The sequence below is a fragment of the Amphiura filiformis genome, chromosome 8 (genome assembly GCF_039555335.1).
Source record: "Amphiura filiformis chromosome 8, Afil_fr2py, whole genome shotgun sequence".
Taxonomy (NCBI): Eukaryota; Metazoa; Echinodermata; class Ophiuroidea; order Amphilepidida; family Amphiuridae; genus Amphiura; species Amphiura filiformis.
The window spans coordinates 3,630,269-3,649,491 of NC_092635.1; the positions used below are offsets into that span (position 1 = coordinate 3,630,269).

Sequence of the window (19,223 nt, forward strand, 5' to 3'; positions counted from 1 at the left end):
TGGACTGTCATGTAGATGTAAGCGTGATCCTAAAAATGCCTTTCACATTGACCAAAACTAATTACAAGACCTCTTCTACATTGAGGCTGGCTTTTCCTTTTAAAGGGAATTTTATTTATTTCTTGTTTGGATAACCTTTCCCATAATTATTACCATGCGTGATAGGCCTATACATGATTAAGATAAAAGCTTTTGGTATTCATAAATTATTTTTTCCTAACCTTGGCCTGTAGATGTTTTACATTTATAACCTTTTTACAAACATGAATAGATATGAATTAATTGTTTTAAAGCATTTTTCGTGTGACGTTTTGAAATGCTCTTTGTAGCATGATGTAGGCCTACTGAATGATCACGAAAGGTCGTAAATTTAGAAGCCATTTACTTCTATATAGCCCGATAATAAACAAAACACTTTGGCCCCAATGTATAATATCGAGAGAAAATATATACTTGCACTAAACGAATAAACCTGTTAATTTTTAAAATAAACTCTCGTGGTGCAATTCTGTCAACAAAATTACATAGGCTTATGAACCGGGGGCTGGGGGCCGGGCTCAGCCCCCTCAATAAATTTGCGGTGGCTTGAATAGGCCTACCCTTCTGTATGAATAGGCACGTTTTCATTTTCATTTAGGCCTATATATAGGCCCTAATGGCCTCCAAACTACATTGTTAAGCATGTTAAGTTATCTTGTTTTTGTCAAAAATATCAACTGTTAATTGTCCCTTATTTTACAGTATATCCTTCACCGTAAATCGGTGTGTGTGTGGGGTGGGGTGGGGGGGGTGTCCCGGTTCGTCCCTTATGTCTCAAATGAAGCAGGCCTAAACAATGCGTTCACCGTACCGGTCCTCCAATAAAGTCCATCCCCAGATTTGACCTCTTTACTTTGTAGATTGAGTCCTTGATCCATGAGCCTGATCCATTATTTAATATGCAAGAAATGTTGTCCCTCCGAATTTCAAATTTGGCCAAAGTCCACAATGCCGTAAAGGTTGGGCTACACTTCAGTTCTTTTTTTTCAAAGAAAATGGGAAAGATTTTCATCTATTTTCTTTTCTTTAGAAAAAAAAAAAACATGTATAGGCCTAGGTGTTTAAAATTGTCCAATTGAATATTAAGTCGAAAAAGTTTTTGATTTTTCAATGTTGTGCCGACCGATAATATGACTAAAAAGAAACGCATTCCAACCAACGTGTGCTATTTGGGAGTAGGCCTAGGCCTACATTAAGAGTAAAATTTCCTTGGGTTATGAATTATTAAAGGGGAAAGATGAAATAAAGATGGTATGACATGCAAGAAAGCGGAAGTAAAAATAAAATATGAAAAAGAAACATGAATTAATATTAAAATCGGGCATGACAATTGTAAAATTTAAACCTTAATTGTGACACGATCTAGTTCATGGGGGCCAAAGGAGGCATTTTTTAAAATTGTGTTGTTCAATTCATGTAGGCCTACTCTTTTGCAGTTTGAAACTTTCTTCATCTTTATTATAGTGCTAGAACTCTATGAGGTAGGCCTATTGTTGAACTTATGCAATAATAACAAAAACGGCAAACCAATGTGATGCATGTTTATAATATTAAATGAGACATTAAGAATCTTTTTAAAATTTACTTGAATTTCTTTGCTGTAGGCCTATCCCGCGCGGCGGGCCGTTATAAGCGCCTTCGTGCAAAAAAACCCCATTTTTAGAAATGCAGGCCGATTTATACAAAAACGCAACACCTATAGTATGGATGTTCTTAAGTATGCTGGTGTTATATTATTATCGTATTGAACAAACAATAAATTCAGAAAGAATTAAAACAATTTATTCTAATAACCAAAATAAAACCTATGCGTTTTCCATTGAAAAAGGACAGGCCTAGGCCTACTTCGCATTGACTAGGCTCGCGCGTATCGGGCTGAAAAGCATCGTAAAGTTTAAAAACAAATAAGGGCGGTTTTAGAAAATGTATATAACGAAAAGGAAACACCTAGTATCAACATCACGTTTGCGGGTTTTAGAAAAGGACATCTGTGAATATCAAACTGCAATATTTCACTTCAACACAGAAAATCTCAAAAAATTTCAAAAAGTACTATAAAACATTGTGTTTTTAGAGTAATAATCACAAACATGGTCAGCTATGGTTGATGAAAAAGGATGTCGACCCTAGACACGGGAAATGCCAATTTTCACTGCCGTCGTTGGTGGCGCGCTGTATTTGGAATCGCGAGAATTGTATTATACGTCCATTGAAAATTTCCTGGCAAAAGAAATATAGGACAACACTAGTTACATACCCCCATACATCCACACACACCCACACACGCCCCCACCCACACAATATAATATGTAGTGACAGAATGATTAACAGCTGTTGGAGTCATATCTGTTACTAAAAACGTATCAACATCATCAGTGCCAGAACCATAAATGGAATTACAGCAGACTTCAGATACTTTTCGAAAAAGCCCGAACGAGTGGCTCAGTTCACATTTGTTGTAATACATAACAATGGCTAATCCACAATTTTTTTTAATGCTTATTTTTCAGTCACGAGGATTGATTGGACAGCTATTGTTGAGTTATCATGTTTGGTATCACGAGTGGCTCAGTTCACATTTGTTGTAATACATAACAATGGCTAATCCACAAATTTTTAATGCCTATTGTCCAGTCACAAGGATTGATTGGACAGCTATTGTTGAGTTATCATGTTTGGTATCACGAGTGGCTCAGTTCACATTTGTTGTAATACATAACAATGGCTAATCCACAAATTTTTAAATGCTTATTGTCCAGTCACGAGGATTGATTGGACAGCTATTGTTGAGTTATCATGTTTGGTATCACGAGTGGCTCAGTTCACATTTGTTGTAATACATAACAATGGCTAATCCACAAAGTTTTTAAGAGCTTATTGTCCAGTCACAAGGATTGATTGGACAGCTATTGTTGAGTTATCATGTTTGGTATCACGAGTGGCTCAGTTCACATTTGTTGTAATACATAACAATGGCTAATCCACAATTTTTTTAATGCTTATTTTTCAGTCACGAGGATTGATTGGACAGCTATTGTTGAGTTATCATGTTTGGTATCACGAGTGGCTCAGTTCACATTTGTTGTAATACATAACAATGGCTAATCCACAAATTTTTAATGCCTATTGTCCAGTCACGAGGATTGATTGGACAGCTATTGTTGAGTTATCATGTTTGGTATCACGAGTGGCTCAGTTCACATTTGTTGTAATACATAACAATGGCTAATCCACAAATTCTTTTAATGCTTATTGTCCAGTCACGAGGATTGATTGGACAGCTATTGTTGAGTTATCATGTTTGGTATCACGAGTGGCTCAGTTCACATTTGTTGTAATACATAACAATGGCTAATCCACAAATTTTTTAATGCTTATTGTCCAGTCACGAGGATTGATTGGACAGCTATTGTTGAGTTATCAGGTTTGGTATCACGAGTGGCTCAGTTCACATTTGTTGTAATACATAACAATGGCTGATCCACAATTTTTTTAATGCTTATTGTCCAGTCACGAGGATTGATTGGACAGCTATTGTTGAGTTATCATGTTTGGTATCACGAGTGGCTCAGTTCACATTTGTTGTAATACATAACAATGGCTAATCCACAAATTTTTAATGCTTATTGTCCAGTCACGAGGATTGATTGGACAGCTATTGTTGAGTTATCATGTTTGGTATCACGAGTGGCTCAGTTCACATTTGTTGTAATACATAACAATGGCTAATCCACAAATTCTTTTAATGCTTATTGTCCAGTCACGAGGATTGATTGGACAGCTATTGTTGAGTTATCATGTTTGGTATCACGAGTGGCTCAGTTCACATTTGTTGTAATACATAACAATGGCTAATCCACCTTTTTAATGCTTATTGTCCAGTCACGAGGATTGATTGGACAGCTATTGTTGAGTTATCATGTTTGGTATCACGAGTGGCTCAGTTCACATTTGTTGTAATACATAACAATGGCTAATCCACAAATTTTTTAATGCTTATTGTCCAGTCACGAGGATTGATTGGACAGCTATTGTTGAGTTATCAGGTTTGGTATCACGAGTGGCTCAGTTCACATTTGTTGTAATACATAACAATGGCTGATCCACAATTTTTTAATGCTTATTGTCCAGTCACGAGGATTGATTGGACAGCTATTGTTGAGTTATCATGTTTGGTATCACGAGTGGCTCAGTTCACATTTGTTGTAATACATAACAATGGCTAATCCACAATTTTTTTAATGCCTATTGTCCAGTCACGAGGATTGATTGGACAGCTATTGTTGAGTTATCATGTTTGGTATCACGAGTGGCTCAGTTCACATTTGTTGTAATACATAACAATGGCTAATCCACCGAGATCTATTCTAATGCTTATTTTTCAGTCACAAGGATTGATTGGACAGCTATTGTTGAGTTATCATGTTTGGTATCACGAGTGGCTCAGTTCACATTTGTTGTAATACATAACAATGGCTGATCCACAAATTTTTTAATGCTTATTGTCCAGTCACGAGGATTGATTGGACAGCTATTGTTGAGTTATCATGTTTGGTATCACGAGTGGCTCAGTTCACATTTGTTGTAATACATAACAATGGCTAATCCACAAATTTTTTAATGCTTATTGTCCAGTCACGAGGATTGATTGGACAGCTATTGTTGAGTTATCAGGTTTGGTATCACGAGTGGCTCAGTTCACATTTGTTGTAATACATAACAATGGCTGATCCACAATTTTTTTAATGCTTATTGTCCAGTCACGAGGATTGATTGGACAGCTATTGTTGAGTTATCATGTTTGGTATCACGAGTGGCTCAGTTCACATTTGTTGTAATACATAACAATGGCTAATCCACAATTTTTTTAATGCCTATTGTCCAGTCACGAGGATTGATTGGACAGCTATTGTTGAGTTATCATGTTTGGTATCACGAGTGGCTCAGTTCACATTTGTTGTAATACATAACAATGGCTAATCCACAAATTTTTTAATGCTTATTTTTCAGTCACAAGGATTGATTGGACAGCTATTGTTGAGTTATCATGTTTGGTATCACGAGTGGCTCAGTTCACATTTGTTGTAATACATAACAATGGCTGATCCACAAATTTTTTAATGCTTATTGTCCAGTCACGAGGATTGATTGGACAGCTATTGTTGAGTTATCATGTTTGGTATCACGAGTGGCTCAGTTCACATTTGTTGTAATACATAACAATGGCTAATCCACAAATTTTTAATGCTTATTGTCCAGTCACGAGGATTGATTGGACAGCTATTGTTGAGTTATCATGTTTGGTATCACGAGTGGCTCAGTTCACATTTGTTGTAATACATAACAATGGCTAATCCACAATTTTTTAATGCTTATTTTTCAGTCACGAGGATTGATTGGACAGCTATTGTTGAGTTATCATGTTTGGTTTCACGAGTGGCTCAGTTCACATTTGTTGTAATACATAACAATGGCTAATCCACAAATTCTTTTAATGCTTATTGTCCAGTCACGAGGATTGATTGGACAGCTATTGTTGAGTTATCAGGTTTGGTATCACGAGTGGCTCAGTTCACATTTGTTGTAATACATAACAATGGCTAATCCACAAATTTTTAATGCTTATTGTCCAGTCACGAGGATTGATTGGACAGCTATTGTTGAGTTATCATGTTTGGTATCACGAGTGGCTCAGTTCACATTTGTTGTAATACATAACAATGGCTAATCCACAAATTTTAATGCCTATTGTCCAGTCACGAGGATTGATTGGACAGCTATTGTTGAGTTATCATGTTTGGTATCACGAGTGGCTCAGTTCACATTTGTTGTAATACATAACAATGGCTGATCCACAAATTTTTTAATGCTTATTGTCCAGTCACGAGGATTGATTGGACAGCTATTGTTGAGTTATCATGTTTGGTATCACGAGTGGCTCAGTTCACATTTGTTGTAATACATAACAATGGCTAATCCACAAATTTTAATGCCTATTGTCCAGTCACAAGGATTGATTGGACAGCTATTGTTGAGTTATCATGTTTGGTATCACGAGTGGCTCAGTTCACATTTGTTGTAATACATAACAATGGCTAATCCACAAATTTTTTAATGCTTATTGTCCAGTCACGAGGATTGATTGGACAGCTATTGTTGAGTTATCATGTTTGGTATCACGAGTGGCTCAGTTCACATTTGTTGTAATACATAACAATGGCTAATCCACAAATTTTTAATGCCTATTGTCCAGTCACGAGGATTGATTGGACAGCTATTGTTGAGTTATCATGTTTGGTATCACGAGTGGCTCAGTTCACATTTGTTGTAATACATAACAATGGCTAATCCACAAATTCTTTTAATGCTTATTGTCCAGTCACGAGGATTGATTGGACAGCTATTGTTGAGTTATCATGTTTGGTATCACGAGTGGCTCAGTTCACATTTGTTGTAATACATAACAATGGCTAATCCACAAATTTTTAATGCTTATTGTCCAGTCACGAGGATTGATTGGACAGCTATTGTTGAGTTATCATGTTTGGTATCACGAGTGGCTCAGTTCACATTTGTTGTAATACATAACAATGGCTAATCCACAAATTTTTAATGCCTATTGTCCAGTCACAAGGATTGATTGGACAGCTATTGTTGAGTTATCATGTTTGGTATCACGAGTGGCTCAGTTCACATTTGTTGTAATACATAACAATGGCTGATCCACAAATTTTTTAATGCTTATTGTCCAGTCACGAGGATTGATTGGACAGCTATTGTTGAGTTATCATGTTTGGTATCACGAGTGGCTCAGTTCACATTTGTTGTAATACATAACAATGGCTAATCCACAAATTTTTAATGCCTATTGTCCAGTCACAAGGATTGATTGGACAGCTATTGTTGAGTTATCATGTTTGGTATCACGAGTGGCTCAGTTCACATTTGTTGTAATACATAACAATGGCTAATCCACAAATTTTTAAATGCTTATTGTCCAGTCACGAGGATTGATTGGACAGCTATTGTTGAGTTATCAGGTTTGGTATCACGAGTGGCTCAGTTCACATTTGTTGTAATACATAACAATGGCTGATCCACAAATTTTTTAATGCTTATTGTCCAGTCACGAGGATTGATTGGACAGCTATTGTTGAGTTATCATGTTTGGTATCACGAGTGGCTCAGTTCACATTTGTTGTAATACATAACAATGGCTAATCCACAAATTTTTTAATGCTTATTTTTCAGTCACAAGGATTGATTGGACAGCTATTGTTGAGTTATCATGTTTGGTATCACGAGTGGCTCAGTTCACATTTGTTGTAATACATAACAATGGCTGATCCACAAATTTTTAATGCTTATTGTCCAGTCACGAGGATTGATTGGACAGCTATTGTTGAGTTATCATGTTTGGTATCACGAGTGGCTCAGTTCACATTTGTTGTAATACATAACAATGGCTAATCCACAAATTTTTAATGCCTATTGTCCAGTCACAAGGATTGATTGGACAGCTATTGTTGAGTTATCATGTTTGGTATCACGAGTGGCTCAGTTCACATTTGTTGTAATACATAACAATGGCTAATCCACAAATTTTTAATGCTTATTGTCCAGTCACGAGGATTGATTGGACAGCTATTGTTGAGTTATCATGTTTGGTATCACGAGTGGCTCAGTTCACATTTGTTGTAATACATAACAATGGCTAATCCACACATTTTTAATGCCTATTGTCCAGTCACAAGGATTGATTGGACAGCTATTGTTGAGTTATCATGTTTGGTATCACGAGTGGCTCAGTTCACATTTGTTGTAATACATAACAATGGCTAATCCACAAATTTTTTAATGCTTATTGTCCAGTCACGAGGATTGATTGGACAGCTATTGTTGAGTTATCATGTTTGGTATCACGAGTGGCTCAGTTCACATTTGTTGTAATACATAACAATGGCTAATCCACAATTTTTTTAATGCTTATTGTCCAGTCACGAGGATTGATTGGACAGCTATTGTTGAGTTATCATGTTTGGTATCACGAGTGGCTCAGTTCACATTTGTTGTAATACATAACAATGGCTAATCCACAAATTCTTTTAATGCTTATTGTCCAGTCACGAGGATTGATTGGACAGCTATTGTTGAGTTATCAGGTTTGGTATCACGAGTGGCTCAGTTCACATTTGTTGTAATACATAACAATGGCTAATCCACAAATTTTTAATGCTTATTGTCCAGTCACGAGGATTGATTGGACAGCTATTGTTGAGTTATCATGTTTGGTATCACGAGTGGCTCAGTTCACATTTGTTGTAATACATAACAATGGCTAATCCACAAATTTTTTAATGCTTATTGTCCAGTCACGAGGATTGATTGGACAGCTATTGTTGAGTTATCAGGTTTGGTTTCACGAGTGGCTCAGTTCACATTTGTTGTAATACATAACAATGGCTAATCCACAATTTTTTAATGCCTATTGTCCAGTCACGAGGATTGATTGGACAGCTATTGTTGAGTTATCAGGTTTGGTTTCACGAGTGGCTCAGTTCACATTTGTTGTAATACATAACAATGGCTAATCCACAAATTTTTAATGCTTATTGTCCAGTCACGAGGATTGATTGGACAGCTATTGTTGAGTTATCATGTTTGGTATCACGAGTGGCTCAGTTCACATTTGTTGTAATACATAACAATGGCTAATCCACAAATTTTTAATGCCTATTGTCCAGTCACGAGGATTGATTGGACAGCTATTGTTGAGTTATCATGTTTGGTATCACGAGTGGCTCAGTTCACATTTGTTGTAATACATAACAATGGCTAATCCACAATTTTTTTAATGCTTATTTTTCAGTCACGAGGATTGATTGGACAGCTATTGTTGAGTTATCATGTTTGGTATCACGAGTGGCTCAGTTCACATTTGTTGTAATACATAACAATGGCTAATCCACAAATTTTTTAATGCTTACTGTCCAGTCACGAGGATTGATTGGACAGCTATTGTTGAGTTATCATGTTTGGTATCACGAGTGGCTCAGTTCACATTTGTTGTAATACATAACAATGGCTAATCCACAAATTTTTTAATGCTTATTTTTCAGTCACGAGGATTGATTGGACAGCTATTGTTGAGTTATCAGGTTTGGTATCACGAGTGGCTCAGTTCACATTTGTTGTAATACATAACAATGGCTAATCCACAAATTTTTTAATGCTTACTGTCCAGTCACGAGGATTGATTGGACAGCTATTGTTGAGTTATCAGGTTTGGTATCACGAGTGGCTCAGTTCACATTTGTTGTAATACATAACAATGGCTAATCCACAAATTTTAATGCTTATTGTCCAGTCACGAGGATTGATTGGACAGCTATTGTTGAGTTATCATGTTTGGTATCACGAGTGGCTCAGTTCACATTTGTTGTAATACATAACAATGGCTAATCCACAAATTTTTTAATGCTTATTGTCCAGTCACAAGGATTGATTGGACAGCTATTGTTGAGTTATCATGTTTGGTATCACGAGTGGCTCAGTTCACATTTGTTGTAATACATAACAATGGCTAATCCACAAATTTTTAATGCTTATTGTCCAGTCACGAGGATTGATTGGACAGCTATTGTTGAGTTATCATGTTTGGTATCACGAGTGGCTCAGTTCACATTTGTTGTAATACATAACAATGGCTAATCCACAAATTTTTTAATGCTTATTGTCCAGTCACAAGGATTGATTGGACAGCTATTGTTGAGTTATCATGTTTGGTATCACGAGTGGCTCAGTTCACATTTGTTGTAATACATAACAATGGCTAATCCACAAATTTTTAATGCCTATTGTCCAGTCACAAGGATTGATTGGACAGCTATTGTTGAGTTATCATGTTTGGTATCACGAGTGGCTCAGTTCACATTTGTTGTAATACATAACAATGGCTGATCCACAAATTTTAATGCCTATTGTCCAGTCACGAGGATTGATTGGACAGCTATTGTTGAGTTATCATGTTTGGTATCACGAGTGTCTCAGTTCACATTTGTTGTAATACATAACAATGGCTAATCCACAATTTTTTTAATGCTTATTGTCTAGTCACGAGGATTGATTGGACAGCTATTGTTGAGTTATCATGTTTGGTTTCACGAGTGGCTCAGTTCACATTTGTTGTAATACATAACAATGGCTAATCCACAATTTTTTAATGCTTATTTTTCAGTCACGAGGATTGATTGGACAGCTATTGTTGAGTTATCATGTTTGGTATCACGAGTGGCTCAGTTCACATTTGTTGTAATACATAACAATGGCTAATCCACAAATTTTTTAATGCTTATTGTCCAGTCACGAGGATTGATTGGACAGCTATTGTTGAGTTATCAGGTTTGGTATCACGAGTGGCTCAGTTCACATTTGTTGTAATACATAACAATGGCTAATCCACAAATTTTTAATGCCTATTGTCCAGTCACAAGGATTGATTGGACAGCTATTGTTGAGTTATCATGTTTGGTATCACGAGTGGCTCAGTTCACATTTGTTGTAATACATAACAATGGCTAATCCACAAAATTTTTAATGCTTATTGTCCAGTCACGAGGATTGATTGGACAGCTATTGTTGAGTTATCATGTTTGGTATCACGAGTGGCTCAGTTCACATTTGTTGTAATACATAACAATGGCTAATCCACAAATTTTTTAATGCCTATTGTCCAGTCACGAGGATTGATTGGACAGCTATTGTTGAGTTATCATGTTTGGTATCACGAGTGGCTCAGTTCACATTTGTTGTAATACATAACAATGGCTAATCCACAAATTTTTTAATGCCTTTTGTCCAGTCACGAGGATTGATTGGACAGCTATTGTTGAGTCATCATGTTTGGTTTCATATCGTAAGCTATCGTATATTTTGTTTGAGTTACAAAAAGCAGAAAAAGTGAAGTGAGTAGATGCTGATTAGATACAGAAAACCCAGAGGGATAGAATGGATGTTGACAAAGAGATGAAGTTACACTGGATAAAAGATCTAACGAAAACCAAATCAAAGATTTGAACTGAGCCAATGTTTGTATTAGTGATGTACGCCGAATGTAAAAGGAAAAAAGATGTAAGGATACTGATATTTATCACTTTCAGGCTGTCTTTGGTTTGTTTCTGTACTCAGTCTCATAAAGTCTGTTCCACGCTGTATCGAATGAGAAATGATTAATACAAGTTGTAAGAATATGCATTTTCGTATTGCTGGTATTGCATTGTGCTTTGTATTTGGTAAATTTGTTCCAGTAATGTGTATTGAATGAGTAGCGAATTAAATCAAAAGCTATCAAAGATGTCTTACAATGTTAATCTCAATACGTTATCAACCCCTTTAGATACATCTTAGTAGTGAGTCTGATAGAAAAGGTTTCATACTTCATGAAGTTCCATATAACAACGATATCATGATATACCGCTATCGGCCTTATTTACCAGGAAGCTTATTCCACATCACATTATTGCTTTGTATAGTTGCAGCTCGAACTAAATAGACCAGACGTTTGACATTATACTTGCATTAAGATGAGCAGTCTACCATCCCTTTTGTGTTATCAGAAGTGGTACCACCCCAATCCATTATGGTCATTATTTCCATGACATCCGAAACCAGTTACTCTGATCAGAAACGGTACTATATCCTTGTACATTCAATATGCTTATAACTCACTATGAACATCATATTGAAACAGTATATCATCATGAGCATGCTCTTTTGTCAAAGTGTAAACTAGAAGGCAGGTTTTTTAGATCAAATTATGTTGTTTCTATTAAAAGTATACTTTACGGTGTATCATTTTCCCGCTTCATATGTCAGGTGCAAAATGTGTCTGCAAATTTGTTGTTTGCAATTTGGTATATTTACACCTTGCCCCGTAAGGCATACGCTCACATTTGTACAAAAGATAGATCAACCCCAAGTGTGATTACTTTAAAGTGGGGGGGTCATATCATGGACTGTAGAAAATATTTCTACAGTCCATGATCATATTCATTCTCCAGAAGTCAAAAGGCAGATTATTGTCATCATAATGTTGAATAACGAGAAGACAACCGAACTTGGAAGTAAGAGTGATGTTATTGTAGCTGTCAAAACCCGTGTCAAAACTAATGCACTAAGAAAATGGATTTGAACATGAGTATCTTTGATTTGAAGTTCGATCTTCTAATTCGTGTTCAAAAGACCGATTTTTTACGTTACTGTGGTAACAGCTGACTGTAAACTGTTTCAAAGTGAGGTCAAGAATCTTCAAATTACAAATCTTACAAAAGCCCGTTTTAACTTTTTAAAGTTTTGGTTACTGTTTGAAATATAAGCGTACGTTTAAGCTGTTACGTGTAGGAAATACCCAAGGCCAAAATCACCTCATCACAGTTACATCACAGCAACATATTAGCCTACATACCCATTTCGCGCTCTCTTATAATATACGTTTGCCAATAGCAAAATGAAGCTAATATGTGACGTGTCATGTCAAAAGGAGACACTTTTGGGCAGGATCATAAATGGAGAAATACAGGGTGTATCAAAATGATTGGTACCGAAGACGTCTCATTTTTTGCCGAATTATTTTACTATTTTTGTGCCAGTTTTGGGTTAATTGTTTAAATATTTGTAATTATAGTAGTGTTATCTTTGCTAAGAATTTTAGATCATAAAGATAGCACATTCTATTCAGAAGTTACATGATTCTAGAGGAGAGTAGATGTTTACACTTTTCATCGCAACGCTGGATCAGTAGCGCACCAATTTTAAAGCTCTATTTTACTGCAAATACCTTGTGAGGATGATATATTGAAAATCATGGAAATGTTTAATATTTTCCTTGCCTATTTCTTCATTCATAATATATATAAATGTTATAATCAATATTTATTGGTTGAGAGTAATATTATTGACTTGAATAATTTAGGTGGGGCGAAAGAAGTTTGTGTATCAACACCATCCAGGGCGGTAATTTAAATTGTATTATTGAGATTACTAAAGTAGATGGTGTGGCAAAATGGCTATAGACTGTAAACAGTGTAGGTTAGTTTAGACCTGGTAAAAGTTATTGGAATAGCTCCACAATATTCCACACTTCAGTGTGCATTCATAGTTAAGAATCACTGGTCGACATGAAGCTATGGAGAAGTGCAGAGAAGATTTAGGAGACAGTTTCTAAGAGCAAGGAGTATCCCATGCATGCAAACATGCTATAACTTGCAATGCCTCAAAATTTGATATGGGTAGTTAGAGAATGGATCCATCCCAAGTGTTAGGTTCTTTATAAGATAGAGCTTCACCTCACACTGCCAGAGTCGCAAGGCAGGGACTTCAGGAACTTTCTAAAGGAATCTTTCTAAAAGAACGTGTAAAGCAATTTTATGTTATGTATGAGATATTGAAGAGTATATGTATGCAATAAATGATTCAAGCAGTGAACCTATTCATCTTGTGTTGTGTAAATCAAACCATGATTACGTCGATCTTCGTTTAAATGACAGTAGCTCCCAGATGCATCAACCTATCTTCAAATTAATAGATCAATAAGTTAACATATGCCCCTTTCTATTTATAGTATAAAAACTATATTAATTAGCAATTTTATATTTTTGATATATTTTTGAAAATGTCACATAGCCCGGTACCAATCATTTTGATACACCCTGTAGCCAAAAATCTGCCCGTGGGTGATTTTTTCACAATTTGGATTTTTGCAAATTTGTGATGTTATTACTTACTTTACTTTACTTACTTTACTTTTGTCCTCCGCTTGTTCCTCTCAGAGTCGCGGGGAAATGATGGGACGTCTGTCTTGGGCTGCATGGGTAGCATCTGTCAGGTTGGTATTGTGCCTTGTCAGGATTTTCTTGACCCCCTCAATCCATCTTCTTCTTGGTCTTCCTACAGGCTTGGTACCGGACAGTTTGCTGTTGTAGGTCCGCAGGGCTGGTTGATTTGTGGGCATGCGCATAAGATGCCCAAACCATTTGATGCGATGGCTTTCAATCTGGTCTAGCATAGGCTTGGTGCCAACCATGTCTCTGATGACTTCATTTCTAATTTTGTCCTGCCGTGTCTTGTTTACAGCTTTTCGTAGGCATTTCATTTCACAGGTGGTGATCTTCCGTTCAGTCTTTTTGTTCATAGCCCATGTTTGTGCCTGGTAGCAGAGAGTCGGAGTATAGATTGCGTTGATGATTGTTCTTTGTGCATCCATTGGCACAGCTGGGTGGGAAAGTATAGGCCCAAGCATGAAGGTGATGTTGTTTGCTTTCTGGCATCTGGTTTCAATTTCTCGGTCTATCTTCCCGTCTTCAGTAAAGATGCTGCCCAGGTACTTAAACTCCTTTGATTGCTGGAGGGTTGTGTTGTCAATCTTGATGTCCAAGGTCTTTTGGGATCGGCTGATCAGCATGGTTTCTGTCTTTGGGATGCTTATGCTCATGCCATACTTCTGGCAGGTTGCGTGCAGTCTGTTGGTGTGGTTTTGTAAGCTAAGGCTGTCTTGGTGGATGAGACATTGATCATCTGCAAACAGTAGTTCATTGAGAGCTTCTTCATCTAGATTTGCTTCTTGGGTGATCCTGTCCATAAAAATGAGGAACAGGAGAGGCGAGAGGACACATCCTTGTCGGACACCTGACTTCACAGGAAACCACTTGGTGAGTCCTGTCCTTGTCCTGACAGTACAGAGGCTGTCCCTGTAGATGGCTCTCACACTGTCCAGTAGTTGCCCTTTTACACCGTAGTCTTCTAGCACAGTCCAGAGTAGATCTCTGTTTACTCGATCAAACGCCTTTTCTTGGTCTATGAATATAGTGTACAGATCTTGGTTGTACTCAATACTCCTTTCGCACAGCTGTCTCAGAGCAAATATGGCATCAGTGCACCCTCTGTTCTTCCTGAACCCAAACTGCGCTTCGCTCAGCTGATGTTCAACAACTGGTCGTATTCGTTTCTCTAAGATCTTTCCATAAATCTTCCCAGTATGGCTGGGCAGAGAGATTCCTCTGTATTTGCTACAATCTCTTTTACTCCCTTTTTTTCCAGATGGGGACAATTATTGCACGTTGCCAGTCATCGGGTACAGCTCGCTCCTCCCAAGCCCTGTTGAACACTCTTGTCATTCATTTCATATATATTTATTTCACAATCGTGGCCATGGGCCAAATTACAGAGAAATATTACAATTATAATTAAATACTTAGAATAACACACAAATTTAAAACATTTTAAATAAATACACAAGTATTGCACATGGTAATATAAATAAAACATGACACATGGAAATATATTATTACAAGGACATAAAGATATGAAATTTGCACAAATAAAATAGGCCAATTACAATGTAAAAAATCACCAAAAGATTTGATTAAAAAGCACTAAAAATCAAATTTTAACCTGCCAGCAGGATAAAGTCTTTATGAAAAAAAAATGTGTACATCCATAACAAAATGATGCACCCGTCGGACGCCACACGCGTCCCACCTCGCACAACAGCCAGGAACAAACACCAGACCCATCCCAAGCGGAGGCCACTCCAAATCATCCGCAAGTCACATGGCCAAGGAATGTTCTCTGTACTCCCAAACCACGTGACCAGGGACGACCCAAAGCGACATCCACCCGAGACAAGTCCGGCCCCCAATCCCAGCTACCATGCGAAATGAGACACATGTAGCAGCCGACAAGCGCATCTCTCTGACATGGATGCACACAAATTGAATTTAGATAAAAGCAAGTGGGGCATTTAATGCATGTTTAAAAGTGTGACATAAAGGGGATGGGGCTCTGTTTGAAGCGTTTCGTGTTGGCCCTGAGTTGTGTATGATCTTGAGCATTGCGCAAACTTCTGCCATGGACCGAGATTCTGGTGGGGGGTAATTCTGGTGTCAACCATTTGACTCCTGTATCTCCACAAGCACGTATGGCTTCTGTTGTGATGTCATCAATTCCAGCTGCCTTGTTTTTGGGACTGGTTTTAATGGCATTTCTGACTTCCTCCTGGAGTATGGGTGGATCAACTTCCTCTTGGAACCGAGGATGGAAGGGCTGCTGCTGTTGTCTGTCACCGTCACCGCTTGGGTTGAGCAAATCTTCGAAGTATTCTCCCCATCTGTTGGTGATTTCGCAGCTGTCTGTGAGGGGGTTTCCATCCTTGTCGTTTATGATGGCGGTTGGGTCAAAAGGCTCGTCCCGCTGTTTGTAGGCTTTAACTGCTTTAAAGAACTCTCTGCTTGAGCTACTTGATTTTTCTGCCAGATCTTCCCCATATGTTTTCCAAGACTGGTCTTTGGCTTCTTTGATAGTCTTCTTGCAGTTACGCCGGGCTTCCCTGTACTCGTTGTAGTCTGCTTCCAGGTTGCTTTTGGACCATTTCTTGAAGAGTCTTTTCTTCTCTTTGGTTGCTGCTTTGACCGTGTCATTCCACCAGGATGTCCCTTTCACTTGTCCTGTTTTTCTTTTCTTAGTCCCACAGTTTGCTTTAAGGGTGTCTGTTAGAGCATCTTTGAACCATGTCCACTCTTCTTCTGTATTTCCTTCCTGATCTGGTAGTTTTTGGAATAGCTGATCCATCTGTTGTTCGATGGCTGCCTTCACTGGCTCTTCTGCTAATTTTCTGAGGTTTATTGTCTCAGGTTGCTGCCTTTTATTTGGCCGTGGTCTTCTCCTGGCACTTGTTTCCATCATGACTGGTCTGTGATCAGTATCTATGTGGATGTTTGGCATTGCTTTAGAGTCATTCACTTTGCATCGATCTGTCTTTCTAATGAGGATGAAGTCAAGCTGAGAAGCTTTGGTGAGGTCATTCCACTTGTACCATGTGAATATTTGGCTACTCCTATGTTGGAAGAATGTGTTTGTGACAAAGAGATCATGTTGGGCACAAAGTTCCAAGATGAGTTGTCCATTGTAGTTCCGACTTGTGTTTGGTGCACTGTGGGGTCCTAGGTAATCTTCCCAAGGTGATCGTTCACTTCCACGTGTCCATTCATGTCTCCCATTACCACCAACATATCCTGATTCTTTGTACTGTTTATAACATCAGATAACTCTTCAAAGAATGTATCCTTGTCTTCATCTGAGTAGGAATCATTGCATGGAGCATACACTTGGATGTATGTTGTAACCTCTTTCTCTTGTTGTATTCTGAGTCTGATTATTCTTTCGGATATGTAGTCAACTTCCATAATGTTCTTAGCTAATTCTGGGTGTAGGTAGAAACCCACTCCATGGACGGCTCTTTTGTTCTTGTCCACTCCAGACCAGATGAGTACATAGTCGTTGTGCGATTCCTTCATGCCTTTTCCTTTAAGTCTTGTATCAGATATTCCCATGATTGAGATGCTATACCTCTGCATTGTTTCAACAATCTCTGGTTCCTTCTGTCCAATTCCACTGACATTCCATGTTGCAGTCCTAGTCGTTGGGCTATTTCGTTGTCTTTTAACAGTTCCGTGTCGTTTTCCATTTGAATCCGTCCGTTTACATTTCCTTTGTTTACTTTGAGCGGTAGTTTATCAGCTGCAGGCTTGCTGGGCCATTCGCAGCTTCCCCGGTCCATAAATGGAGCCGAGACAGTTTCCTGCTTATTGGGCAGGTGGGTAGCAGCCGAGGTCCACTAGTTAAAGGGTGGATCGCCTCTCCCACGGAAACACGATGACTGTTGAACCTTAACAGAGACTGTTGAATCTAGAAGGTTTCCTCCACTCACACTGTCATGTTTCAATCAGTGGCTAAGGATGGTGAGTACCAGGGCGTGTCCACTCGCTGGTGGGCCATACGTACTTCACCTCTGGGGCCCTTAGCTGCTCCGAGATCCCCTACATGCTAGCCTGGAAATCGCAAGATGACCAGTTACCATCGGTGACCGCTGGGAGGCCATGTAGGAGTCTTGAGTAAGGAGAGGCTATGTACTGGCAGGAAGAGACTTACACACTCGGCTCTTCTTTTCACCCGAAGGCTAGCCAGCGGCTTCGGTCGCAATTGATCAGAGGTTGAGAGTTATGCTACTAGATAAAAGAAGGAAGGGAAAAGAACTAGACAGACAGGGGAAAGAAGGAGGAGCATGCATCTACAACTACTTCTACAACTACAACTACATACGCACTAGACGCATCACTTACCCCTGTGACCTGGCTTATACGTGCACATCCTTTTTAGTCACTCCTGTGACATTTAAGCCTGTCACCCACTGATGTTATTAATGTTAAAAATATTGTCAGATAGTTTTAGACCGGAATGTAACTGGCATCTTGTATTTTTGACACATTTTTGCAGGTAATTCCTACTCTCAACATTGTCAATAATATTTTTAAAGGCCGATATCTCAGTTTTCAATTTTATAATTCCATAATTTATGAACTCAATATCTTCACTTAGGAATGTCCGATTTCATTGGAAAAAACGGCGATGTGGAGCAAAATATCTCTTTATTTAAGATATGTAGAAACCTCAAAATTGATAACCTGTCCAAAAGTGCCTCCTTTTGACATGACACGTCACATATCATCACGGTCCAAATCAATTTTTTTCGTTTATTAATCAATATGCAGGAATAGGGAAAATCTAAATTGAGCTGTTGAATTTATTTTACTTTAATTAAAACCCATTAGTGCATAGCCGATTCTTACGGGTTATTGCCGCACTAAATACCATGTTGTATACATTTGAACTGCGCTAAGTACATAATAGACGAATATCTCATTTCATTACAATAGACACAAGTAAGAAGAATCGGTATGGTGTTCAGCACCAGATACCAGGCAAATCACAGTCAATATTAACTCTACGTTCCCGTCACTATGCCACGTTAGAGTTTGCAATTTGATACATATTTCACTGCTTCATTTGCTTTCACTTCCGATTTGTTTAACTTCTTCGCTTGAGAATGTTCGGATATTTACAAAGACGTGCACACCGTAATTATAGCTATACTCATATTGGATAGACACTTTTCAAATAAAGCAAAACTTTCTCTATTGCACTCTATCGCTCCCTCTCGTTCCTTCAATCTCTCGTTCGTTCGCACTCTTTGGAGAAGCTAATTCTGGTAAAACTACATTGCTTGGATTCTTGCTACAAAATATGTTTGAACAAAATAGCAAATTAACGCACAGTTGTCTCTTCCCTCTTTC

At 38.0% G+C, this 19,223-nt stretch overlaps 2 protein-coding genes across 2 annotated transcripts; both read right to left on the reverse strand.

Annotated features, from left to right (window-relative positions):
• Positions 1-15,846: 15,846 nt before the first annotated feature.
• Positions 15,847-16,815, reverse strand: LOC140158424 (uncharacterized). The gene has a single exon (XM_072181515.1). It carries the CDS (start codon positions 16,813-16,815, stop codon positions 15,847-15,849), a length of 969 nt encoding a protein of 322 aa, XP_072037616.1.
• A 218-nt stretch (positions 16,816-17,033) lies between these two features.
• LOC140158425 (craniofacial development protein 2-like) lies at positions 17,034-17,423 on the reverse strand. Its single transcript, XM_072181516.1, has one exon. It carries the CDS (start codon positions 17,421-17,423, stop codon positions 17,034-17,036), a length of 390 nt encoding a protein of 129 aa, XP_072037617.1.
• Positions 17,424-19,223: the final 1,800 nt, after the last annotated feature.

Coding starts and splice junctions, on each gene's coding strand:
- LOC140158424 (XM_072181515.1), bottom strand. CDS start 16,815: ATGCCAAACATCCACATAGATACTGATCACAGACCAGTCATGATGGAA.
- LOC140158425 (XM_072181516.1), bottom strand. CDS start 17,423: ATGGGAATATCTGATACAAGACTTAAAGGAAAAGGCATGAAGGAATCG.